Source organism: Somniosus microcephalus, chromosome 11 (assembly GCF_052327205.1).
Source record: "Somniosus microcephalus isolate GS21.2 chromosome 11, FLI_Smic_1.0, whole genome shotgun sequence".
Lineage (NCBI taxonomy): Eukaryota > Metazoa > Chordata > Chondrichthyes > Squaliformes > Somniosidae > Somniosus > Somniosus microcephalus.
In genome coordinates, this window is record NC_140997.1 from 18,677,156 (window position 1) to 18,703,777 (window position 26,622).

Below are 26,622 nucleotides of genomic sequence, written 5' to 3' on the forward strand. Positions count from 1 at the left end.
CGAGCAGATTTTTGAACTTTTTTGTATACTGTCCGAACAATTTTTGTCTGACCAAAAAGTAAATACACCTATGACACTCCCCTGATCATCAGCTTTCTTTTGATATAACATATGTGTAGGTACGCTCTATAACTTTTGAGTGTATAGCGGACAGACAGACATACAGACAGACATAGACATACAGACGGACAGACAGACAGACTTCTATATACCTATATACCTAAGTGCTAAACAGAAAAAGTTACCCTCCATCAAACTGACTTTTACAGTAAACATTGATTAACATTCTTTCCTTACATAACGGTCCCTGGCTGGACCCGTTTAATACGAATGACGTGGGTGCTGTCATTTTTTATTCTAGTAACCTTGGAGTTGCATCAGCACATTTCAATATTGGGTTCAGACTCCGCTCGAGATTCCTTTGTTGTACACATCACGTTTTTGTTTCCCATGAAAGTACAGGACATAAAAAATGTACATCATCATTCGTGAAGTTTGCTAATACAATTGGACAGAATGTTTTTGCCAAGTGTCTGGATGAATGCCCCATCTACAATTAATTAGAAAAAGGTTTTCAACTGCAAATTGAAATAGTTTATTTCGATGGGGCATTCTGCTGTTGTGCGTACAGGATGTCTTGATTCATTATTGACTTTTCTCCTCCTACCCCTCCGCACCACCCCCCCCCCCCACACCTGGCCCCACCCCTTTCCATTAACTGCAGGATGCTCACTTGGACACTGTGCCCGTTATAGCCGGATTTTATAGCCAGTTAACAACTGACAGCCAATTCAACGCGCGAGAGGGAAAAGGCTTCAGCTCGTTCCAGCAGCTTTTCTTGGGAAGCCACCAAGTAAGAGAGAGGCGGCCACCATCGCGCATGCTTAACCAAAACACTAAACGCCTGCTGTCGGGACCTGAACGCCACGGGCACCTGCGAGTGCCTGGCCCAATTTTCCCAACTTGGCCGAGGCCATCGAGAACTGCGGTGAGGGCAGAAAAGCAACAGCCACACTAACGAGCACACAGGGCTAGCTTGCCAACCTCCCACAACATGCACCGACAAACCGCCAAATGCATCTGAATGAAGGCCAGGGCGATGCATTTTGAACTGGAGATGAGCAACGCCATACTTGCTGACCAGAACCACAATGCAACTGCAGGGACCCAGTTTGCGTCCCATTGGATTCTCCAAACACCAAATAAGCCCGCTACTACTGTATAAAGAATGGCAGATTCATTTTGGATACGCTGGGACAAATTGAATGAATGCATCAACACAGACAAAGCCCGCTACTATAAAGAATGGCAGATTCATTTTTGATACGCTGGGACAAATTGAATGAATGCATCAATACAGACAAATGTAAATACTCAAAGCACCGCGGACAGAGCACTATTTATAAATAATTCAATATATAACCTTTGAAAATTCGTAGCCCTTTGATTATGGAAGCTCGCCTAGCATCACTATTTTCTAATGAAGCTGAACTGAATGAGTCCAGCTACTGTAATGAGACCTTATACTGTGGCTATGTGACCGAAAGCCAAAGAGATGGTCATTTTTATAATATCAGCCTCTTTCTGTCCTGCTTGTACACAGTTTTTCTATTTCCCATAGGCTTCATTGGGAATGGCTTGATCCTGGTCGTGAACTTGAACCATCCCAAGAAAATGACCATCCCAGACCTCTATTTTGTGAACCTGGCCGTGGCTGACCTCATCCTCGTAGTGGATTCCCTCATTGAGGTCTTCAACCTCAGTGACAAGTACTACGACATAGCCATTCTGTGCACCTTCATGTCTCTCTTCCTGCAGGTCAACATGTACAGCAGCATCTTCTTTCTCACGTGGATGAGCTTTGACCGGTACCTTGCCCTGGCGCAATCCATGAAGTCCAACACACTCCGAACTCTGCAGCATGCAAAATGGAGCTGTGGCCTGATCTGGTTGACATCCATCCTGGCTGTGTTAATACCCTTTGCCGTGGTCCAGGCCCACCACACGGGGGAAGTTCACTTCTGCTTTGCAGATGTTATGGAGATCCAGTGGCTAGAAGTCACTCTTGGGTTTGTCGTCCCGTTCTTCATCATTGGGCTCTGCTACTCGTTGATTGTACGGATTCTCACAAACGCGCAAAAGCACAACCGCCTTTGGCAGAGGCGGCAGAAGGCCCTTCGCATGATTGTTGTGGTTGTTCTGGTTTTCTTCATCTGTTGGTTGCCTGAAAATGTCTTCATCAGCTTTCAGCTCCTACAAGGCGCAAAGGATTCATCGGTTTCCCTCAAGGAATCGCTGGGGCACTATTATCCACTCACGCGTCACATTGTTAACCTGGCTGCTTTTTCCAACAGTTGCCTGAATCCCATTATATACAGCTTTCTGGGAGAGACCTTCAGAGACAAACTCCGTCTGTACATGAAAAGGAAAGCAAGCGTGTCCACAGTTTACAGGCTTTGCAACAACACTTTGAACTGGAACATTCCTGTAGCCGCAGAGGAATCTTTTGCGTAGCAGATGAAATCTCTATAAGCACAGGCAATTGAGACGAGGCCCCAAATCGCATTTTGGCCTTCTTTGGTTACGATTCGCAATTTGATCAGTGGGTTGAAAGCAATATTTCAAGGATCGTCAATTTCAAGGCGAGTTGGCCTAAGCACAATAATGAGAATCAACTTCACAATGACCAACTTCTTTAGCAGTCTAACAAGTTTGGGATGTAGATGGCAGCAACCTCTTGCTGTACCAGTCGCACCATGCTGTTTAATGACACGGAAACCATCAACTAGCACTTGTTTAATGTGACTTATTTGAGGCTTGTACTTTAATGCATAATTATATTTAATAAAGATATTAAAGTCCATAAAATAAATCCTTACCCAAATAGGAAGAAAAATGAAAAGGGTGCTGGACTCTAAAGTTTTATTCAATTCTAAATGTTTTGTAATATAATTCTACCTTAATTTAAAAGCATAAATTTAAATTTAAATTACCAAGATATAAACAAAGGTTGGTCGTATGGTGTTTTGCTTCCTGCAAGTTTCTAACTTGCTGACTGGGCACCAAAGCTTGGCACCGAAAATGCTGGAGGCAGTGAAACTGTCCGTGTGCGAGTGATAAATCAATTGCCTTATCAATTCGTCATGTAAGTGTCAAGGTGAGATGCTCCAGTTTGACAGCGGCCTGCAGTCATACAAACGCCAGCATAATATCACTTCAAAATAAACCAGAAAAATAAACCAGAAGAAATGGACGCAGAGTTCATGGATGGAAATGACTGAAGATAAAATTTATAACAAATTATCAGGGAGAACTAAATTACTCAGAGAATTCAATTTTGGAATAACCTCCCAGGCAGGGTAGAGGCAAAGAAAACCAGGGTGCTCAAAATATAGGTGGTTGCAGCAATTAGAGAACAACAAGGGTTAAAGAGGGAGAGATAGAGAGAGGGAGGGAGAGGGAGAGGGAGAGGGAGAGAGGGAGAGAGAGAGAGAGAGAGAGAGAGAGGAGAGGGAGCACGGGAAAAAGAGAGCGTAGGAAAGAGAGAGCGGGAAAAAGAGAGCGGGAAAAAGAGCAGGAAAAAGGAGAAAGAGAGGGAGAGAGAGCACAAGAGAGAGAGAGAGAGAGAGAAAGAGAGAGGAGAGGGAAGAGAGAGAGATTGAGGGAAAGAGAGAGGGAGGGAGAGGGAAAGAAAGAGAACGAGAGAGCGAGAACGAGAAAGAGAGCAAGAGAGGGACAGAGAGAGAGAGAGAGAGAGAGAGAGAGAGAGAGAGAGACAGACAGAGAGAAAAGAGACAGAGAGACAGAGGAGAGAGAGAAAAGAGAGAGAGAGAGACAGACAGAGAGGAGAGAGAGACATGTATTTATATAGCGCCTTTCACGACCTCAGGACGCCGTAAAGTGCTTTACAGCCAATGAATTACTTTTGAAGTGTAGTCACTGTTGTAATGTAGAGAAACGCGGCAGCCAATTTGGGCACAGCAAGCTCCCACAATCAGCAACCAGATCATCTGTTTTAGTGAAATAAACACAGAAAATGAAAGGTCATCGACCTGAAACGTTATGCTGCCTGACCTGCTGAGTGTTTCCAGCATTTTCTGTTTTTATTTCAGATTTCCAGCATCCGCAGTATTTTGCTTTTGTTTTAATGGGTTTTGGTGATGTTGGTTGGGGAATAAATATTGGCCAGGACACCGGGGAGAACTCCCCTGCTCTTCTTCGAAATAGTGCCATGGGATCTTTTACGTCCACCTGAGAGGACAGACGGGGCCTCAGTTTAACGTCTCATCCGCAAGACGGCACCTCCGACAGTGCAGCACTCCCTCAGTGCCAGCCTGGACACTGTCTCTGGAGATCAAGTCTCTGGAGTGGGACCTGAACCCACGACCTTCGGACTCATTAGGTGAGAGTGCTGTCACAGAGCCACAATGACACCCTTAGCTCCTATTTACACTTGCAATGACCGTGGGGGAACGACAGCCTGAACAAGGAACCGGAGGCAGAATATTACGAGTAGGGATTGAAATAATGTTAAGCAAAATTAAAACGAGACGTCATGCAGTTTACATTGCAACACTGTTATTTTTTGAAAAAAAAATAAAGTTTGTTCTGATACCAAGATAGTAAAGGAACATGGATAGAATATCAACTGTACCTGTTCTTTATCCTCGTAATGAGTCGCATTTTTTCCTTATGTTACGAATTACAGCAAGTTTGTGTGCAGATAGAGTACATTTTGCGACGCTACAAGGTGAAATGTCCGTATATAGTTATGAGAGAAACACAGACAGACAGAGTCACAGCACGCTATATAACAGCATCACTGTGACATAAGAACATAATAGGAGCTGGAGTAGGCCATTCAGACCTTCGAGCCTGCTCCGCCATTCAGTAAGACCATGGCTCAACTACCTCAACTCCACCTTCCCGCACTATCCCCAAATCGTTTGATTCTCTTAGTATCCCAATAGTTACCGATCTCTGTCAACGGCTGAGCAGCCACAGCTCTCTGGGGTAGAGAATTCCAAAAGATTCACAACAAGAAAAGTGACACAGAATCATTCAGCCCATCGCCGTCAAATTAGTCCCATTCCCTTGGTTTCGGCCCAGAGCCTTGCAAATTTCTCCTTTTCAATATAAAAATTATATTTTCAAGTGACAAAGCAACTAGATCGTCCAAATTACAAGAATTTCAACATTTGCAGATGATGCAATTTTGAAAGGAAAAATGTTGCACATGTCTGTGTCAGTTTGAAGAGATTTTGGCAGCAGTCTATGTTGCAAGCCCTGAGGCTCTGTGAGTTTACACAGCGAGTAAATGAGACCAGCAAGATGCCAAGTCTGATTCCCACTCCATGCTGAGTTAGCCAATCTCGGTCAGGCAGGGGTAACAGCCAAAGAGAGGGCAGACGGGGCCTCGGTTTAAAGTCTCATAAAGATGGCACCTCAGACAGTGCAGCACTCCCTCAGTACTGTATTGGAGTGTCATATGAACATAGGGACAGGAGGAGGTCATTTAGCCCCTCGAGCCTGCTCCGCCATTCCATGAGATCATGACTGATCTGCGACCTAACTCCATATACCCGCCTTTGGCCCCATATCCCTTAATACCTTTGGTTAACAAAAATCTATCAATCTCCGATTTAAAATTAATTGATCCAGCATCAATTGCCGTTTGCGGAAGAGAGTTCCAAACATCTACCAACCTTTGTGTGTAGAAGTGTTTCTTAATTTCACTCCTGAAAGGTCTGGCTCTAATTTTTAGACTATGCCCCCCCAGTCCTAGAATTCCCAACCAGCGGAAATAGTTTCTCCCTAGATTTCGTGCACAAGTCCCTGGAGTGGACCTTGAACCCACAACCTTTTGACGTGCATTCATATAGCGCCTTTCACGACCTCAGGACGTCCCAAAGAGCTTTACAGCCAATGAAGTACTTTTTGAGCGGAGTCACTGTTGTAATGTAGCAAGGACATAAACGGTGCAGTGTGGACTCACTAAGACATTGCCAGTGTTGAACAAAATAAAGGCTTCGGGGGGGTTAGGTACCAAAACACTGCAAAAATGCTGAAACAAGAGGAAAGGCTGGAAAAGCACTGAAGGTCAATCAGCAACTGTAAAGAGAACACCGGCAAGTTAATGAAGAAATACCTAGAGTCCAAAAGCCCGAGAAGGAGAGAAGCAAGCCCGCACCAGTGGACGATAGCAAAATACTGCGGATGCTGGAAATCCGAAACAACAACAGAAAACGCTGGAAAAGCTCAGCAGGCCAGGCAACACCCGTGGAGAGAGAAACAGAGTTAACGTTTCGGGTAGGGTTTCGACCCAAAACGTTGACTCGGTTTCCCGCACCAGTGGTGCAGGCTCCTTTAGCAGCCAGTGTTCTGACGAAGGACAAGCATCCTGTTTTACCAGCTTCTCCAGTTTCCACTTCAGGTCCAGTGACCTTCACTGCCTCAGCTATTTCACCTGCTCTTTGTTTCTTTCACACTTCTTCCCATCGTGTGACGTATATAGACCATCTCCACTAATACTTCCTCCTCTCTCATGTGTGCGTGGTTCCTCTTTTTTGTTTAGTTCTGGCCCTGTTTAAATGCTCGCTCTCTTTTTTGCTTTTCCACTTCTGATGAAGGGTAACATCTGCAAAGTTCTTTGCACAGATGTCGATTTACCTGCTGCGCTTCTCCGGCATTTTCTGTTTTTTTGTTTGAGGAGCGAGGGGCTTTCTTCGCTACAGCACAGAAGGGTCGGGGGAGGGTGGTGGTGGTGGGGGCGACCTGGTAAGAGGTCAAGATTATGAATACCGACCGATAAAGTGACTACAGGAAACTTTTTTTAAATCCGGGACCGATGTGGTGCCGGTTCATCAAAAATTCCGGATAACCGAAAGCTATAGCAAAAGATACGGAGAGCTGAGAGCTCCGTATAAAGCAACAAACCTTGTTGCTTAGCAACAGGTTCAGAACAATGGCCAAAAGTTCCAAGAGTCTCTGTAGCTTAGCAACAGCTGCAGCCACACCCTTGCACAGCAACAGATGGAGGAAGGCAAGTAATAAAACTTACCTGAACCTACTCCTGAATTTTGCCGGTTAACCGAGATTTCTGGTTATTTAGGTGCCGGTAAATCGAAAGTTTCCTGTAGATTGCTGCCAATGGTCGACGAGCCATTAAAGAGAAGGAACAAACTTAAGAGTATCGTAAAAAGAATTAAGGGGAGAGGGGGGAAAAGAAAGATTTTTTGCAGAGGATTTTTAGAATGTGGAATTCTCTCTCACAAAAGGTTGTAGCAGCCACATCCATAAGAATTAGATAGTTGGCTGAAAGAGAGAATTGTTAGAGTATAGAATGATACAACACAAAGGAGGCCATTTGGCCTTCGAGAGAGCTATCCAATTAGCCCCACTTCCCTGCTCTTTCCCCAGAGGCCCTGCAAGTATTTATCCAATTCACTTTTGAAAGTCACCGCTGAATCTGCTTCCACCACCCTTTCGGGCAGCGCATTCCAGATCACAACAGCTCGCTGATTACTTTCTTTCCGCATCTCACCTCTGGTTCTTTTGCCCATTACCTTACATCTGTGTCCTCTTGTTACCGACCCTTCTGTCACTGGACCAGCTTTTCCTTATTTACGCTATTCCCCTGTGCATTAGTTATATTGATGGGGAGCACGCAGGCGAATGGGATTAAACTTGTGGCTCTTAGGGAGGAAAAACGGCGCTTGATGGGCCAGAAGATCTGTTTTCGTGCCGCTCTGGTGAGCTGCTCATCTTAGCTGAACCGATAAAGGATAAATGCAAGTTGTTGACATTTCCCCTAACGTAGTAAAACGTCCCAAGGCGCTTCACAAGATCGTTATCAGATTAAATTTGACACCAAGCCACATATGGAAATATTAGGACAGGCAGCCAGAAGCTTGCTCAAAGAGGTAGAAACATAGGAAAAAAATAGGAGCAGGTGTAGGCCATTCGGCCTGTCGAGCCTGCTCCGCCATTCAATATGATCATGGCTGATCCTGTATCTCAATACCATATTCCCGCTCTCTCCCCGTACCCCTTGATGCCTTTTGTGTCTAGAAATCTATCTATCTCCTTCTTAAATATATTCAGTGACTTGGCCTCCACAGCCTTCTGTGGTAGAGAATTCCACAGGTTCACCACCCTCTGAGTGAAGACATTTCTCCTCATCTCAGTCCTAAATTCACAGAATTCACAGAAACCCCACAGTGCAGATCGAGGCCATTTCGGCCCATCAAGCCTGCACCGACACATATCCCACCCAATCCCCGTAATCCCTACCCCAACACATATCCCAGTAACCCCACGTATTTAATCCCCCTAGCACTAAGGGTCAATTTTTATCATAGCCAATCAACCTAACCTGCACATCTTTGGACTGTGGGAGGAAACCGGAGCACCCGGAGGAAATCCGACCTCAGGTGACTGTCTGTGTGGAGTTTGCACATTCTCCCTGTAATGTCCTGGGTTTTAAGGAACGGCTTAAAGGAACAAGCACTAAGTGCATTCCCTACAAGTAAGGGAGGGAGAGAAAGATCCAAGTGAGTGCGGTCACAACATAACACTTAAAAATCCTCAGGCGGTCGGCTTCAGAACAACACTAACTGAGGAGCAGGCAATCCGACTCCCTTCTCACTTACCTACGGGAGATTCTTGGCCTGGGAGAAGAGGGGCGGAGGGGGAAAACTGCAGGGAACATAGCCTCAAAACAAGTTTCTTTGGCCGTTTTTTCAACTTGTACATAGTCAAGCTTAAAGCCACGAGTAACCTACTAATGCGGAGTCTCAAATAAGCACATGCAGTTTTGTTTCTCATTTATATTTTAAACAAGAACAGCCGTACCCTGGAAGTGAAAAGAAAGATACATGGGCAAAAGCAAAATACTGCGGATGTTGGAAATCTGAAGTAAAAACAGAAAATGCTGGAAATACTCAGCAGGTCAGGCAGCATCTGTGGAGAGAGGAACAGAGTTAACGTTTCAGGTCGATGACTTTTCATCAGATATATGGGCAAATGGAAATCTGGTGTGTATTTATTGGCATTGAAAAGGTATTGAATACAAAAGCAAGGAGGTGACAATGAATCTAACCAGACATTGGTTATACCACTGATGGAGTACCATGTGCAGTTATGTGGATCCAAATATAGCCATGATGAAAATGGTGAAACATAGATTCACTAACACAACACCAAAGATGAGGAGGTATACCGATGAGAAGACTTGAAAAACTATAGCTATAGCAGAGAAGGTTGGGGGGACAATTCTAATAGAAGTGTTCTAAAGGGTGCCAGGTGGTAAACAGTTAAAAGATTATTGCCACTGGTCAGTGAATCAGTAACAAGGAAGGCATAAGTTTGGGCTTAGCACCAGGAGCTTAAAGGAAAGTCAGAAGAAATATTTCCGTGCAAAAGGTTAAGAGAACTATGGAATGGATTCCTACAAGTGACTACTGAAGGGATCATGACATTTAAAAGGCACTTTGATATTTTTCTTGAAGCATTTAAATAACTAAGGGTACGAAGAAAGAGCAGAGACATGGGATTAGAGTCACTCGCTCTGATGTGGAGCGAGCACTGGCATGGTGATCCAGCCAGCCTCCTTCTGTACTGAAATGTATATGCTGTTATGAAAGGCCGTGACGTTAAGAGGCCACTTAAGAGCTCTCAACATGATCTTAGTACACCTGTCTCTGGTTTTTGGGATAACCAGAGGCGAGAGAAAAGGGTACAAGCCATCTCTTCCAGAAAACTGACAATCCATCAAAGATGTGCGGATCTCGTTAATCCCGAGACTTTCAACAACAAAAAAAGTGCAGCTTTGGTGTTTTCGGTGGCAGACAAGTCTACCCACAGCCAGGTCCCTCCACCTCTGGAAAATGAGGTCTACCAGTTCCTTGGGAAGTAACCACTTGCCTCACACTATGACTGGGAAAAGAAAGAAAGACTTGCATTTCTATAGCACCTTTCACGACCACCAGACGTCTCAAAGCGCTTTACAGCCAATGAAGTACTATTTGAAGTGCAGTCACTGTTGTAACGTGGGAAAGGCGGCAGCCAATTTGCACACAGCAAGCTCCCACAAACAGCAATGTGATAATGACCAGATAATCTATTTTTGTTATGTTGGTCGAGGGATAAATATTGGCCCCAGGACACCGGGGATAACTCCCCTGCTCTTCTTCGAAATAGTGCCGTGGGATCTTTTACGCCCACCTGAGAGAGCAGACGGGGCCTCGGTTTAACGTCTGATCCAAAAGACGGCACCTCCGACAGTGCAGCACTCCCTCAGCACTGCACTGGACGGTCTGCCTAGCTTTATGTGCTCGAGTCCCTGGAGACCCGGGGAGGTCCACAAGAATTCGATCACTTTTGGAAAAAGAAATGTTCCCCTCCAATGTCCATTGAGAAGTTTAACAAGAGTCCTGTTTTTCAGAAATGTGCACACTATATAGCTTCTGAGGGCTCGTATGAATGACACCATTGATGTTCTAAACAGACTAATGCTGATCTATGTTATAAATGTGTATATGTAGATATATTTTTTTAAATTGAACATAAAATTACTGTTCTAAGTGTCATTTTCAACTGACTGCTTTTGCAACCCTCTTTCTTTTTTAAAAAAACTGACAACACAGTTCACGGATACACTGAACTTGCATCTACATTACCAGATACACTGAAGTGAATTACAATCTAGTCACAGCATTACAGATGTACAGTTTTTTAAACTTCCAAAAACCACAAAAACACACACAGCCTTTCCTCAACATGAACACACTGGAACAAAGGGGCACAGATCAAAGCTGGCGACTGGGAAATTTAGCACAGATGTTGGGACGAACATTATTCTTATTTGTTTAATTTGAAAAAAAAACATAAAATAATCCCCTGCTGTTCCAAAATAACTCGTGCAGTAAATTTTGAATGGTTCGTCTTGAAGATGGTGGGAAACTACATTTTAGGTACAAACAGTATATATATTTCTTTTAATTTATTTTACATGCCGCTACACTGCTCCGTACCTGGCCGTCAAGCATTCTGTAACAAACTGAATAGGTCAAAGTTTTATACTTTTTTTAAGAATCAAGAACTCCACAAGCTAGAACTCTGCTAAAAGTTTCTCAATAAACACTAAGAATTGCTAAGGGAGCTTCAAATGGCTTTATCCCTTTAAAGAAAAAAAAATTATGTTTCAAGTTAAAACAATAAGGGGGAGATATTCGGTATCGCCCACTTTGGGGCGCTAATATCGGCCGGGCGCAAGGTTTAGCGCCTGGCACTAATTATCGCCTCCGACTGCAAAATTCGCCTCTATCATCCGGGAAGTAATTTGAGCGTTAAATCAGGCACTGCACACCTCTCTTAAGGCGCAAACGTCAAGGAGCGAGGCGCTACCTCAGAACGCTACCGAAGCTCGGGCGATGCCAGTTACCATGGAAGCCAGACAGTCTGGCGCCGTCCAGTTCTTAAAGGGGAGGGGCCATCTTGCTGGCCAGCCACACCCTGCTGATTGCAGCCTTGAATCTCGGCCTGGAGAGACCTCTAAAGCAATTGTAATGGAAGCACTAATGGATAGGCCCAGGGAAAGAGCTCGGCACTTAGGAACCTCAAAAGTGGTGCTGAGGGCCAAAACTCCTTAGGACAACGTTAAAACCCAAAATTTTGCCAGCAAGAAAAGTCAGGAAATGCCCGCCTTTAAAATGTGCTTCCCCAGCCCCTTCCCGACTTGAAAACGTTCCCCTCTACCTGTCGTTCCTAGCGGCAGGCGCTAAGGCAGGGGGCGCGACTCAATATCCGGCCCGGGGTGCTACTGGGCCGTTGCACGCTCAACTGACGTCACGATCTGCGGCCGCAGGAGATCATGGCTGTAGTGTTTAGTGCCGCTGCAAAATGTCAGGTCAATTTTGCGAGCGGCGCAAACATTGCTGCGCTCGGGCGCTGGTTGCTTTGCGCCCCGTTAGCGCCCTCTAATCAACTGAACTTTTCCGCTAAGAGTAGATGCTTTGTGTTGCGTGAAAGCACACGTGCAGGAGGGGCAAACACAGGATCGAAGCTTCCCGCTTACAACCTCTCTCCTCCTCATTTTTATCAAATTGGTAAATTGCCTGCAACATTGCCCACGGTTAGCAAATGAATATAAATGTATTTATTTTCAAGATGATGAAATAATTGGGAGAATGGCTTCAGAAACTCACTCCACAGAACCACCTGGTGGCCAGAACCTGCAACTGCATTGTGACAGTTGACATAGCAAAATTGAATGGGAAAGATTGGTGTAACAGTTTACAATGATGAATGTTTACAGAAAGGTTTGACCAAAAATTAGGACATGGAGTAAGGATATAGATATTTTATTTTATGACAACAATGAGCAAACTGGCCACGGCACCATGGTACGGGAGGTCATTCAAGTGGGGTGGGTGAAAAGGGATGTGGTAGTGGTAGGGGACAGTATAGTTGGGGGACAGATACTGTTCTCTGCAGCCGCGACGGGTGTTCCGAAGGTTGTGTTGCCTGCCTAGTGCCAGGATTAAGGATAGTTCCTCGCCACTGGAGAAGAACTTAGAGTGGGAGTAACCAGTTGTTGTGGTCCATGTAGGAACCAACGACATAGGTGGAACTAGGAATGAGGTTCTGCTGTGGGAGTTTGAGGAGCTATGGTTGAAATTAAAAGGCAGAAACTCACAGGTAATAATCTCTGGATTGTTACCCGAGCCACGCGCAAACTGGCATAGGGACAAACAGATTAGAAGATTTAAAGATGTTGATAGGGTGAGTGAAGTAAGTTGTCTGGAGGCTCGAGTGAAGCATAAACACCGGCATAGACCAGTTGGGCCGAATGGCCTGTTTCTGTGCTGTAAATACTATGTTTTTAGGTACGAGGGTTGTTTTATGAGGAGAGATCGAGTAGATTGGGCCTATACTCTCTGGAGTTTAGAAGAATGAGAGGTGATCTCATTGAAACATATAAGATTCTGAAGGGGATTGACAGGGTAGATATCGAGAGGTTGTTTCCCCTGGCTGGAGAGTCTAGAACTAGGGGGCTGCTGAGTTTTTCCAGCATTTTCTGTTGTTATCTCAGAATAAGGGGTCAGCCATTTAAGACTGAGATGAGGAGGAATTCCTTCACTCAGAGGGTGGTGAATCTTTGGAATTCTCTACCCCAGAGGGCTGTGGATGCTGAATCGTTATATTGAAGGCTGAGATAGATTAGATTTTTGGACTCGAGGGGAGTCAAGGGATATGGGGATCGGGCGGGAAAGTTGAGATGAGGTCGAAGATCAGCCGTGATCTTATTGAATGGTGGAGCAGGCTCGAGGGGCCTTATGGCCTACTCCTGCTCCTATTTCTTATGTTCTTAAAATTTTGCACGGACTCGGAAAACAGACTACAGGATTGGTGACCCAGTACAATCTGTGTGGCATTTTAAACAGCTGGGTGGCTCTTCCTCTATATTTTCTCAAGGAGTGTTTTGTTAAAACAGATATTTGCTGCAATTCAGCACATCATACATTAAAAACAGAAATCTGGCAAAGAAACCGATCTCAGGATCTTCTCCCTTTTACTTGCAACAAAGCAGGCGAGGAAAGTCTGGAAGTGTACCAGCGAGGTCCAGTTATTAGCATGTTGACATTCTGCCCGTCAGTAGAGCTACCCCTTCCACTCTGTTGACAGCAGCGCAGTTGATACCTTGCCATCCTATCGGGGCTTTAAAAGTCAGCACTCCTGCGCATGAAAGACTCGCTAGCTGGAAAGCAAACAAGAGACAAAAAACCACAACCTCAGCCTCTGCAGCGTCTACAAGCCAACAAATGGTTCTTGTGCTGATTAAATGCGGGAGAGAATGAGTTATCGCTAACATTGTTCTAACAAAAGAGGTGTCTCGCCATCATTGACACATTTTTGTAAAAAGCAGCGAGGCACAGTTGGCACGGCTAAAAAAAAAAATGTCATGTTCATTAGAATTTATTTCCACTGTAGAAGTACTTCATTACTCTCTGCGATATATATTCTAAACACAGAATCTGCCATATGGCAGCAGCATGAATCAAAATTTGAGTCAGAGAAAAATGCACTTTTATTCCCTTCATATTGACTTTCGTTTAGCTAGCTTCAGGGGGAGAAAAAAAATGGATATTTATTAAACTACTGAAGTACGATTTTGGTCAGTCCTCAATCCAGCAAGACAGAGAGAGAGAGCGTGAATGGGGGGGGGGGGGGGGGGGGGGAAGAAACGGAGAAAGAGAGAAAGGGGCAAGCATGTATTTATATAGCAACTTATCACATCTTCAGGGCCTCGCCGAGTGCTTTACAACCACTGAAGTGCTTTCTGAAGAAAAGTCACTGTGGTGCAGGCAAATGTGGGAGCTGATTGCACACAGCAAGATCCCACAAACAGCAAACAAACAAATGACCAGAAATGGATATTTATGAAATTGCTGCCGATCACATATTTTCTCATTTAATCTCTCCTGCCTTCCACCCAATCACAGACCTTGCCTTATGTTCTTTCCTCCCCTCCCCCCCCCCACTTTCCCTGCCGTTACTTAAAATCTGTTACATCTCTAACTTTTTCCTGACGAAAGGTCATCGTTGACTCTCTTTCTCTCCCCACAGATGCTGTCTGACCTGCTGAGCATTTCCAGCATTTTCTGTTTTTATTTCAACCGACCAGAAAGTCCGTCCTCGGTGCTGTTGGTTAAGGGAACAGTTTTGGCCCGAAAAACAAGGAGGGACAAAAATCTCCCTGCTCGGTTTCCCAATTGTGGCACGCAACCTGAGCACGTCGCATCAGAAAGATGGGCAGCACAAAACTGTCTGCAATCCATTAAATCGGCCAATCTCGCTCATAATAATCTATAAAAAATAGATGACCTGACATTTCCATTTACTACAGCAGTGTAGTCAGGAAAATGCAATGTTGTAGGATAAGACATAAGAAATAGGAGCAGGAGTCGGCCATTTGGCCCTTCGAGCCTGCTCCGCCATTCAATAAGATCATGGCTGATCTTCTACCTCATCTCCACTTTCCTGCACTATCCTCATATCCCTTGATTCCCTTAATATCCAAAAATCTATCGCTCTCTGTCTTGAATATACTCAACGACTGAGCCTCCACAGCCCTCTGGGGTAGAGAATTCCAAAGATTCACCACCCTCTGTGTGAAGAAATTTCTCCTCATCTCTGTCCTAAATGGCCAACCCCTTATTCTGAGACTGGTTCTAGACTCCCCAGCCAGGGGAAACATCCTCCCTGCATCTACCCTGTCAAGCCCTGTAAGAATGTTGTATGTTTCAATGAGATCACCTCTCATTCTTCTAAATTCCAGAGAATATAGGCCTAGTCTACTCAATCTCTCCTCATAGGACAATCCCCCCATCCCAGTCTGGTGAACCTTCGCTGCACTCCCTCTATGGCAAGTATATCCTTCCTTAGGTAAGGAGACCAAAACTGTCCACAATACTCCAGGTGTGGTCTCACCAGGGCCCTATATAATTGCAGTAAGATGTCTTTAATCTTCTACTCAAATCCTCTTGTAATAAAGGCCAACATATCATTTGCTTTCCTAATTGCTTGCTGTACCTGCATGTTAACTTTCAGTGATTTGTGCAGAAGGACACCCAGGTCCCTCTGAACACCAACATTTCCCAATCTCTCACCATTTAAAAAATACTCTGCTTTTCTATTTTTCCTACCAAAGTGGATAACTTCACATTTCTCCACATTCCATTCCATTTGTTTCTATTTTGCGGCTATGAGGGCAGATGTGAGCCTTGGCTTACTGGTAGCACTCTCGCCTCTGAGGCAGAAGGCTGTGGGCTCAAGTCCCACTCCAGAGACTCGAGCACAAAATCTAGGCTGACACTCCAGTACTGAGGGAGTGCTGCACTGTTGGAGGTGCCTTCTTTCGGATGAGACGTCAAACCGATGATGTGCTCTCTCAGGTGGACGCAAAAGATCCGAAGAAGAGCAGATGAGTTATCCCTGGTGTTCTGGCTAATATTTATCCGTCAACCAACATCACCAAAACAAGAGTATCTTGTCATTCTCACATTGCTGTTTGTGGGAGCTTGCTGTTCACAAATTGGTTGCCGCGTTTCCCTACATTACAACAGTGACTACACTTCAAAAGTACAGTTTTTAAAATTCGTTTATGGGATCTGGGCGTCGCTGGCAAGGCCAGCATTTATTGCCCATCCCTAATTGCCCTTGAGAAGGTGGCCTTCTTGAACCGCTGCAGTCCGTGTGGTGAAGGTACTCCCACAGTGCTGTTAGGTAGGGAGTTCCAGGATTTTGACCCAGCGACGAAGGATTAGCGATATACTTCCAAGTCAGGATGGTGTGTGACTTGGAGGGGAACTTGGAGGTGGTGGTGTTCCCACGTGCCTGCTGCCCTTGTCCTTCTAGGTGGAAGAGGTCGCGGGTTTGGGAGGTGCTGCTGAAGAAGCCTCGGCCAGATGCTGCAGTGCATCTTGTAGACAGTATACACTGCAGCCACGGTACACCGATGGTGGAGGGAGTGAATGTTTAAGATGGTGGATGGGGTGCCAATCAAGCGGGCTACTTTGTCCTGGATGGTGTCGAGCTTCTTGAGTGTTGTTGGAGCTGCACTCATCCAGGCAAGTGGAGAGTATTCCATCACACTCCTGACTTGTGCCTTGTAGATGGTGGAAAGGCTTTGGGGAGTCAGGAGGTGAGACACTCGCCGCAGAATACCCAGCCTCTGACCTACTCTTGTTGCCACAGTATTTACTTCATTGACTATAAAGCGCTTTGGGACGGCCAGAGGTCATGAAAGGCGCTGTACTTTCTTTTTCCTTTCAGATCTCTATACAATATCTCCCTTATGCCATACTTGGTGCATTCTGGAACTGTGACTAGCAGTGCAGGCATATCCTCTCCGTTTGGTTGCCAGTTCCTGTGCTTATAATTTAACACTTAGCTTCTAACTGTAGGCCGTCTCTCAATGCCGGTTCCTCAATGACTGAAAAAATCTGTTCTCTGGTGCAAAGCATTTTCAAGAGATAGAGACACGGGCGGGAAAAGGTCACAATTCTGCTCTTCATGCTAGATTCTTTGCACGTTACAAAAAAAAAATGCTGCCTCTTTGCCCCTTGCTGTTCATCAATGTACATCACAACCAAGTGTTCGATAAACCAGACGATTACTGAATAATTCAATTCGGAGTCCAGAAGATAGCTCAGAGCATCATTTGCTTTTGATTAGATGTTCTTATGGTAAATATGAAGGCAGCAGGGTTCTGAATGAGGAAGTGAATTATCATCGCTAACATAAATGGAGTAATCTATTTAAATACACAGTGCTTTTCTCATTAGCTGCTTGGAAATGAAAGCTACTGCCAAGTCGGAGATCTAGCTGGCTTCAACCAACCTGGGAGCACATTTCCATTTTAGACAACAGATACGAATCTTCTATCAGTGTAAACAACAAAGTGAGAAAGAGCAGCTCGATAAGGCTGGACAGGGTGATCACATCACTGGGCCAGCAATGGCAATGTATTTCTCACAGGTGCTGAACACATTTACTGGGATATCACAACATTGCACTGCTGGATCAGTACACTGCATCAAGCCAAGTGAACATTAACATCATAGTACTGTACTGTATTTCTCTCCAGGAAAGTGCCCCAGGTTTGTGCCTTTCAGGGCCAATTAAGTGTAAATCATGAATTTTTGCAAGCACATATAAAGTATAAAATTGACATTAAGGTGCACACATCACCAGCTGCAACAGCCCTCTTCCAATGCCTTCTTTCTGTTTTCCACTTGGCCAGGCTGCCCTGCTCAAAAAACACCAGTGGCGACCACTGGGACAATCCCTCCTCGATCTCTCCGTTCTACTCCCGCCATCTCCCCTCTGTGGTACTGCCCCGCTTGGTTCTGCTCCGACCTGCCCCAACCCTACCACACCACCTCCTGCAATGGGTTCTCCTCCTGCCCCTGCATGGTCCCATCAAGTGTGCCCAAAACTCCATCCTTGCCCCCCCCCCCCCGCCGACTTCTTTTCCCTGTCTACATACTGCCCCTTTGAAGGAGCCCGATTACACCCCGGGGAGCTCGACTCTCTTGGTAAGAAAGCACACGTGTGCTCGTCAGGGGAAAACAGGATGCCCGCATGGTTATTAAAAAAAGCCTTCTGCCACTCAATGTCCAGGGCACACAGTCCTGAAGGGTGTGTGCTTGGGTTACAATACCCAAGAGCCACATGTACAATGGAATTATACACCAGTATGAGTCACTGCATACAGGAAACATGGGCCAAAAAACACAATTCTATCCATTAAAAGCTAACGAACGAAGGGACGGGGAGAAATACTACCATCGGAATCGAGTGCAGTTACATTTTTTTAGCATTTCAACTATTAAAAGAATATCCCACAGGCTATTCCTCCATGCCACTTGTATTCCATTCTGCTGTAATGGAACCTGTCATTACAGAATGGTCCAACACAGAACACTCAACGCTATATTCATAACAGTGGAGTGCTGTGGTCATCAGGATATCTCGAAAATTCTATAAAGCTAAACGTATCGAAAGCGATGCTCTGTGCTGGTCTTCTGTGCATCCCCCGATTTTCTTTGGCGGCCGTGCCTTCAGCTGCCTCAGCCCTAACCTCTGGAATTCCCTCGCTAAACCGCTCAGCCTCTCGCTCCTCCTTTAAGACGCTCCTTAAAACCCCCGTCTTTGACCAAGCTTTTGGTCACCTGCCCTAATATCTCTTTGTGGCTCGGTGCCAAATTTTGTTCGATAACACTCCTGTGAAGTTTTAAAAGACTTGCATTTATATAGCGCCTTTCACAACCACCGGACGTCTCAAAGCGCTTTACAGCCAATGAAGTACTTTTTTGGAGAGTAGTCACTGTTGTGATGTGGGAAATGCGGCAGCCAATTTGCGCACAGCAAGCTCCCACAAACAGCAATGTGAGAATGACCAGATACAGGAAACTTTTTTTAAATCCGGCACCGACGGGACCGACGTGGTGCCGGTTCATCAAAAATTCCGGATAACCGAGAGCTATAGTAAAAGATACGGAGAGCTGAGAACGCCGTATAAAGCAACAAACCCTGTTGCTTAGCAACAGGTGCAGAACAACGGCCACAAGTTCCAAGCGTCTCTGTAGCTTAGCAACAGCTGCAACCACACCCAATTGCACAGCAACAGATCGAGGAAGGCAAGTAATATGAAGTAAAACTTACCTGAACCTACTCCTGAATTTTGCCGGTTAACCGAGATTTCCGGTTATTTAGGTGCCGGTAAATCGAAAGTTTCCTGTACTCTGTTTTTGTTATGCTGATTGAGGGATAAATATTTACTATGTTCAAGGCGCTATATAAATGCAAGTTGTTGAGGCTGGTCAACTGTAAAGTTGTTTTAATAAGGAGACACAGGCACGTCATTATCTATTAAAACATCCAGCCGTTGCAGCGTGGATTCACACTCACCATTACCCATACAGCTGTGATAGGGGCAAAGCAGCTCTGAAGAAGCAAAGTGCTTGGCTACAGGGAAGACAGAAGGAAGAAAGCGAAGGGAAAGAGAATAAAAAAACACCCTGGTTGTTCAGGGACACAGCCTAGCAACTACTTCTAAAGATATACAAGGCAAATTAATGTTACAGCAATAAAATAAATTAGAGACAGCAAAGCAAGCATAGGGTGGCGCTGAACAGGTAATATTACTCATCAGTAATCACTCCTTATTGATAACGCACGCATTATTTACAGTAGATTTCCCAGAAAGTGCAGCGGAACTACCGAGATTGGTGTGCTCACGATGATGCTTCTGAAGAGAGTCATCGCTTTCATTAGCTCCATTCTGATGGATAGCCGCAATCTTCTGCAACTCAGCTGTGAAAAGTCAAACCTGGAATCGCAGCCATTGCACTGTTACACTGCACACCCTTGCCTTTCTAGTACAGCACAGTACTCACATAAATGAAGGCTTGGGCCATTTTGATGTTGATCTCTTAGCTACTCAACTGTTTTGAAATAATAATTGTATCAGTTACAAGCTCCACGCTAAAAACTACAACAATTTGCCTTTGTATTGCTCTACTCTGTATTTCGTGAAGAAACGGCTTGACAGAGATCTGCAGACTAGGTTAGCGTTGACATGAAACCGATCTAATGGTCTGTCAACTGTTTACTGCATCTGTTTTCCCTTTCCACGGGTCAAATCTTCACCATTGAAAGCCCGCATAACCCTCGGCCTCCAAATCCAGCAACATCCGTTGCATTCGGCATGAACACCCCAGCAGAGCAGAAGAGCCGAGAAACCGAAAAGGGATGAACAGGACGGAGAATAAGGATGAAAGAAAGTGGAGTCTAGAGCCGAGAGAATTTCTCGGTTTGGTTCGGTTCCTGGCGGAATCGAGGGTAAGAGCAAAGAAAGGCTATAAAAAAATAAAAATAATAAACAAACCTTCATCAGAATTCATTCCAGCTAAGGATGAAGCTGAACGAGAGACCTTGGAGTCTTAGTTGACTCGACGCTCAACATGTCCAACCAGTGTCAATGCACGTAACAAAGCCAAGCGAATGTTAAACTACATCACCAAAGCCGCATGGGTTTTGTGGAGTCAACTACAAGCCAAATGTAAAAGTGTTAGTGGGCTTTCAGTGGGTTTTCCAGGCTACCAATCTGGCAAGTCCGGACAACAACAACAACTACTTGCATTTATATAGCACCTTTAATGTAGTAAAATGTCCCAAGGCGCTTCACAGGAGCGATTATCAAACAAAATTCACACCGAGCCACATAAGGAGGTATTAGGACAGGTGACCAAAAGCTTGGTCAAAGTTTTAAGGAGCGTCTAATGGAGAGAGGTAGAGAGGTGGAGAGGCTCAGGGAGGGAATTCCAGAGCTTAGGGCCTAAGCAGCTGAAGGCACGGCCGCCAACAGTGGGGCGATGAGCGTTGCCTACATTACAACAGTGACTACACGCCAAAAGTACTTCATTGGTTGTAAAACGTTTTGGGGCGTCCCGAGGTTGTGAATGGCGCTATATAAATGCAAGCCTTTCAATCTTTCTAATCCAGTCTTCACATTGTATTACCACAGAATTTTACGAGTAATTCTAATATGAATTTAATTTTTATTACTATGCCACCCAGTTAATCATTTTAGTTTGAGTCAGAACACACTCTCACACTCGGGAAATCTGAAACACAAACAGAAAATGCTGAAAACACTCCGCAGGTCAGGCAGCACCTGTGGAGAGGACAAGGTGTTTCGGGTATGGGCCCTTCCTTAGGGCCCTGTGTGCGGTTTGAATTTGGTGTCTACTGCAGGAGGGCGAGTCAACGGGGCTTTGGGGGCGGAGATGGATAGCCCTGGGGTTGCAGGACAAATTCACGTTGAGCAGCACAACTGCTTTCATTTGGTTACAAAAAGTTCCGACTTGAAGCTTGTCGCTCGCAAGTGACACGGTCGGGACTTTTCCTCTCTTCCTAGAAATACCACAACCGGCGCCAGTAAACATGTCCAGACACTTGTTTTAATGTTAACCGGTAATGACCTGGTTGTTGCTGTTACGTGAACATGGATTTTACACTGTAACTGTTTCTTACTGGTATTTGCGTGTGGGTATTATTAGTGTCAGCTCTGGCTCAGTGGGCAGCACCCTCGCCTCGGAGTCAGAAGGTTGTGGGTTCAAGTCCCACTCCAGAGACTGGAGCACAAAAATCCAGGCCGACACTCCCAATGCAGTACTGAGGGAGTGCCACACTGTCGGAGGTGCCGTCTTTCTGATGAGACCTTAAATGGAGGCCCCGTCTGCTCTCTCAGGTGGATGTAAAAGATCCCATGGCACTATTTCAAAGAAGGGCAGGGGAGTTCTCCCCGGTGTCCTGGGCCAATATTAATCCTTCAATCAACATAACAAAAACAGATTATCTGGTCATTATCACATTGCTGTTTGTGGGAGCTTGCTGTGCGCAAATTGGCTACCGCGTTTCCCACATTACAACAGTGACTAGACTGCACAAAGTACTTCAGTAACTGTAAAGCGCTTTGAGACGTCCAGTGGTCATGAAAGGCGCTATAGAAATGCAAGTCTTTCTTTCTTTGTGTCACATTGTCCACCTCAAGCTCTACCCACATCAGTCATGTGCCGATTGACATGAATCAGTCATTCATGAAAGAAAGACTTATGAAATAATACTGTTTGGGCAGGCAATGTGACATGAATCTTATCATTCATGTGGAAATGACTTATGAAGTAATACTGGGTGACCTGCTGGTGGCGCTGTCCAGGGAGAGTATAAATACTCGGGCACGGGCCCAGCTTGCGCGGGACATTCTTTAACAGGAACTAGTGAAGGACACAACTAGGCCTCCATGTTGTAAAACAGTTGATTAAAGCTTTGTTTCACGCTTAGACCAAGTGCCTAGTAGTTTTCTTACATCACTGATGTCGCTACATAGACGTCCCAGTACGGTCAGTCAGAGAGCCCCTCGAAACGGCCAGAAGTGGAGTCCCTGTGTATAGGCCGCACCCAGAATTCAGTGTCATTATTTTATTCAAAAGAGAAAAAAAGAGTGCAGCTTATATGAGCATCAATACAGTATGTACCCAACTGCGGGACATGGAAGATTCCAGCCTGGGAAAAGAAGGCCATGAAAGAATAAATGTTTTCCCAGCTGTAAAGCCTCACCCTGGGAAGTCTGTAGTCTTTATTACACAAATAATCCATTTTCAAAGAGTTTTCAATACACTTGAGTGTTATTAATGTTCCTCGTCGGGGCATGTAGGTCTCTTGCCACTCTGCAGTAAACAAGACTGGTTGCTAAACCAACGGGGCTATAAAAAGGTTTCTTTCAGAGTTCGCTCGACAATTACACCTGCCACACAGAAAACCCAGCTTCAAGTTCAGGCGAGAATCCTGTAGAGTAGCTTCAGAGGACAAGAATAGGAGGAGTCTGGTTGGGAATTTACGGTTTCATACAGGGATTAAATCAAATGGAGTAGCTGCATTTCCCCGACTGATATCTCCTTGTATGATGCTGTACCTTCAGCAGTGTGGGGTCATAAATTTAGGATGAGGATTGAAAACATTTGAGGGGGTGGAAATGAATGTTTTCTCTGAGTTATTAGAATAAATGCATTATGAGTGGCTATTGAAGCAGAGTTAATCATAATATTTAAACAGGAATCAACTACACATTTGAAAAAGGAATGAAGGGAATGGAGATCAAGTTGCTCCAATGTGGAGCTAGTATTGGCACGACAGGCCAAACTGTCTCCTGTTACACCGAAATTTATATAGCTGTATGAATTAAACATCTGTGAGACCTCTGATTTAAAGTTTCTATCAACCCAGCACGTCACTGAATTCTTTCCGTTTGGAATAGGTGAGATGTCAGCAGTTTCACAGAAGGTCAGATAGTAAGAACACATCAAAAATACATTACGTGTGTGAAAAGTGCCGATTATAATTTTGGAGTTTATTTTCCCCTCTTGGCCTGTGAGAGAATTTTGGATGGAACGTCAAGCTAGAGACTGAGCAATGGCACATCGCTGCATTCAGGGTTAGCATCAAGAACCGCCAGGTGTAACATGGGATTAGTTCAAGGCCAACCCCCTCAAAACACTTCCACAATAGCGGGCCACCATCAGAGCCTCATGACAGCAACTGTGACATTTCTATTCTCACCAGGATTTTCCACTTTGGTCCCAGTGGTTCTCAGCTTTCTGTTGTGAATTCATGCTTACTGGAAACTAGACTAAAGCTGCCCCAAGATTGACAGATGGTTGGCCAGGCTACCCTTCCAGTTTTATTTTTTAATATGAAAAAAAAGTGTTAACAAAAAACCATCCCAGCTTCAGGGAGCATAATGTTAATTAAAAGTCTTTGAAAGTCCCAATTTTAACTTGTCACGCCCGGCGTGAACGTGATGCGTTCGAGTCGGATGCCCGATTCACACCCCGTTCAATTTTACGCTCAATTGGAGCGGAGAATCCAGTGGGGGTGGGGGGGGGGGGGGTGGGTGGGTGGAGCGGGGTGTAAATCAAGCCTCCAACCCGAACTCGCCCCATTCCCGCCGGGTGCGTTGGGTTAAAATTGGGGCCGAGCTCACTTCTCTTCTGCGCTAAGCTAACTAAGGAGGCAGTCCGTGAGGGTGACCCCGAGCTTCCGGTCGCCTGTCACTTTAATTCTCCGCTCCACTCCCACTCTGATCTCTCCATCCTCGGCCTCTTGCACTGTTCCAATGAAGCTCAATGTAAGCTCTGAAGTGTCTGTGTTCAAGTCTCTGGAATGAGACTTGAACCCACAACCTTCTGACTCAGAGGCGAGAGAGAGTGCGGCCCACTGAGCCACAGCTGACACCGTTACATATGTGAGTGTGTGTATATACATATTAAAAGTGGATATAATCTGATTTATAAAACAAACTAGTTTAAAGATTACTGTAAATTTAATTTCAGAAGAACGTAATTCCAAAGATTCACCACCCTCTGAGTGAAGAAATTTCTCCTCATCTCAGTCCTAAATGGCTGGCCCCTTATTCTGAGACTGTGACCCCTGGTTCTAGACTCCCCAGCCAGGGAAAACATCCTCCCTGCATCTACCCTGTCAAGCCCCTTAATAATTTTATATATTTCAATTAGATCGCCTCTCATTCTTCAGCTTCTGAATCAGGATTTGTCCAAGTCTTTTCCCGTGGCCCACTAAATTCAAACAGAACAAACCATCAGACTGTTAGATAAAGGTATCAATGGAGATGGGGCAAAGGCGGGTAAATGGAGTGGAGGTACAGATCAGCCGTGAGAACAGGCTTGAGGAACTGAATGGCCCACTTACTTATGTTCCATTAGGAGTGGGCAAACCGAATTACGCTGGAGCAAAATAATTTTTTTTTAAAAATCATTTTTTAACTCCAGTTTCCCTCTTGGTTCACTCGTGCACTATATCCCCTACAAAGAATAAGATCATGGACTCGAGAACATTTGGTGTGCCCTCTCTTTACTGTCACGCCATGTGGTTCTTTTTACTGTGTCCATTAACGCGCAAAACTTTTTCAACATTTTGTCACGACAATTTATTAAACATGCGACTCCAGGGTTGGTGGAACTGTTCCGCTTGAAATGCACCGGCGAAGGTGTGACGATTTCCTAGAGCAAACCAACATTCACAAGGTGTGAATTGTATATTGTGTTAGCGAGCCCCGTAATGAAGCCCGGGTCTTGCACACCCCAGCCGCAAGCCAAGAATAAAGTTGCCTCGCACCCCCCCCCATCTCTGTAACCTCCTCCAGCCCAACAACCCTCCGAGATCTCGGCGTTCCTCCAAGTCTGGCTTCCTGTGCGTCCGATTCCCTTCACCGCTCCATGGCGGCCGTGCTTTCAGCTGTCTAGGTCCTGTGCTATGGAATTCCCTCCTTAAACCTCTCTCCTCCTTTAAGACGCTACTTTAAACCTACCTCTTGTCGCCTGCCCTACTATCTCCTTATGTGGCTCGGTGTCAAATTCTGTCTGACAACACTCCTGTGAAACGCCTTGGGGCGTTTTATTACATTAAAGGCGCGATATAAATGTCGTTTTTTTTTATTCGTTGTTTGTGGGATGTGAGCATCACTGGCAAGACCAGCATTTATTGCCCATCCCTAATTGCCCTTGAGAAGGTGGTGGCGAGCTGCCTTCTTGAACCGCTGCAGTCCATGTGGTGAAGGTACTCCCACAGTGCTGTTAGGGAGGGAGTTCCTGGATTTTGACCCAGCGACGATGAAGAATCAGCGATATACTTCCAAGTCAGGATGGTGTGTGACTTGGAGGGGAACTTGGAGGTGGTGGTGTTCCCATGCGCCTGCGGCCCTTGTCCTTCTAGGTGGTAGAGGTCGCGGGTTTGGGAGGTGCTGCCGAAGAAGCCTTGGCCAGTTGCTGCAGTGCATCATGTAGATGGTACACGCTGCAGCCACAGTACGCCGGTGGTGGAGGGAGTGAATGTTTGAGGTGTTGGATGGGGTGCCAGTGAAGCGGGCTGCTTTGTCCTGGATGGTGTCGAGCTTCGAGTGTTGTTGGAGCTGCACTCATCCAGGCAAGTGGAGAGTATTCCATCACACTCCTTATTTGTGCCTTGTAGATGGTGGAAAGGCTTTGGGGAGTCAGGAGGCGAGACACTCGCCGCAGGATACCTAGCCTCTGACCTGCTCTTGTTGCCACAGTATTTATGTGGCTGGTCCAGTTAAGTTTCTGGTCAATGGTGACCCCCAGGATGCAAGCAGTAGTTGTTGCCTGGACTCACTAAGATTGGTAGCCTGTAAAACCCACAAAAATTACTGACACGTTTACATTTGGCTCCACAAAACCCATGCTGCTTTGGCGATGTGGATCAACATTTGCTTGGCTTTGTTACTTGCATTGACACTGGTTGGACATGTTGAGCGTTGAGTCAACTAAGACTCCAAGATCTCTCTTTTTAGCTGAGATTAATTCTGAAGAAGGTTTATTTATTGATTTATTTTTAAAAGCCCTTCTTCGCTCTTACTCTCGATTTCTCCAGGAACCAAACCTACAAATTCTCTCATCTCCAGAGACCACTTTCTTTAATTCGATCCTTATTCTCCATCCGGTTCATCCCATTGGTTCG

General features: G+C 45.3%; 2 protein-coding genes across 3 annotated transcripts in view; one reads left to right on the plus strand and one right to left on the minus strand.

Moving 5' to 3' along the window:
• Positions 1-6,731, plus strand: part of gper1 (G protein-coupled estrogen receptor 1) — an 80,407-nt gene extending 73,676 nt beyond the window's left edge. For both annotated transcript variants that reach the window (XM_086000266.1, XM_086000265.1), the window contains exon 2: positions 725-6,731. In XM_086000266.1, the coding sequence (XP_085856392.1) occupies positions 1,450-2,514 (1,065 nt within the window). In that variant the 5' untranslated portion in view covers positions 725-1,449 and the 3' untranslated portion in view covers positions 2,515-6,731. The remainder of the gene's footprint in view (positions 1-724) is intronic.
• chlsn (cholesin) overlaps positions 1-26,622 on the minus strand; it is a 437,761-nt gene that overhangs the window by 373,102 nt on the left and 38,037 nt on the right. The gene's annotated exons all lie outside the window — the stretch shown is intronic.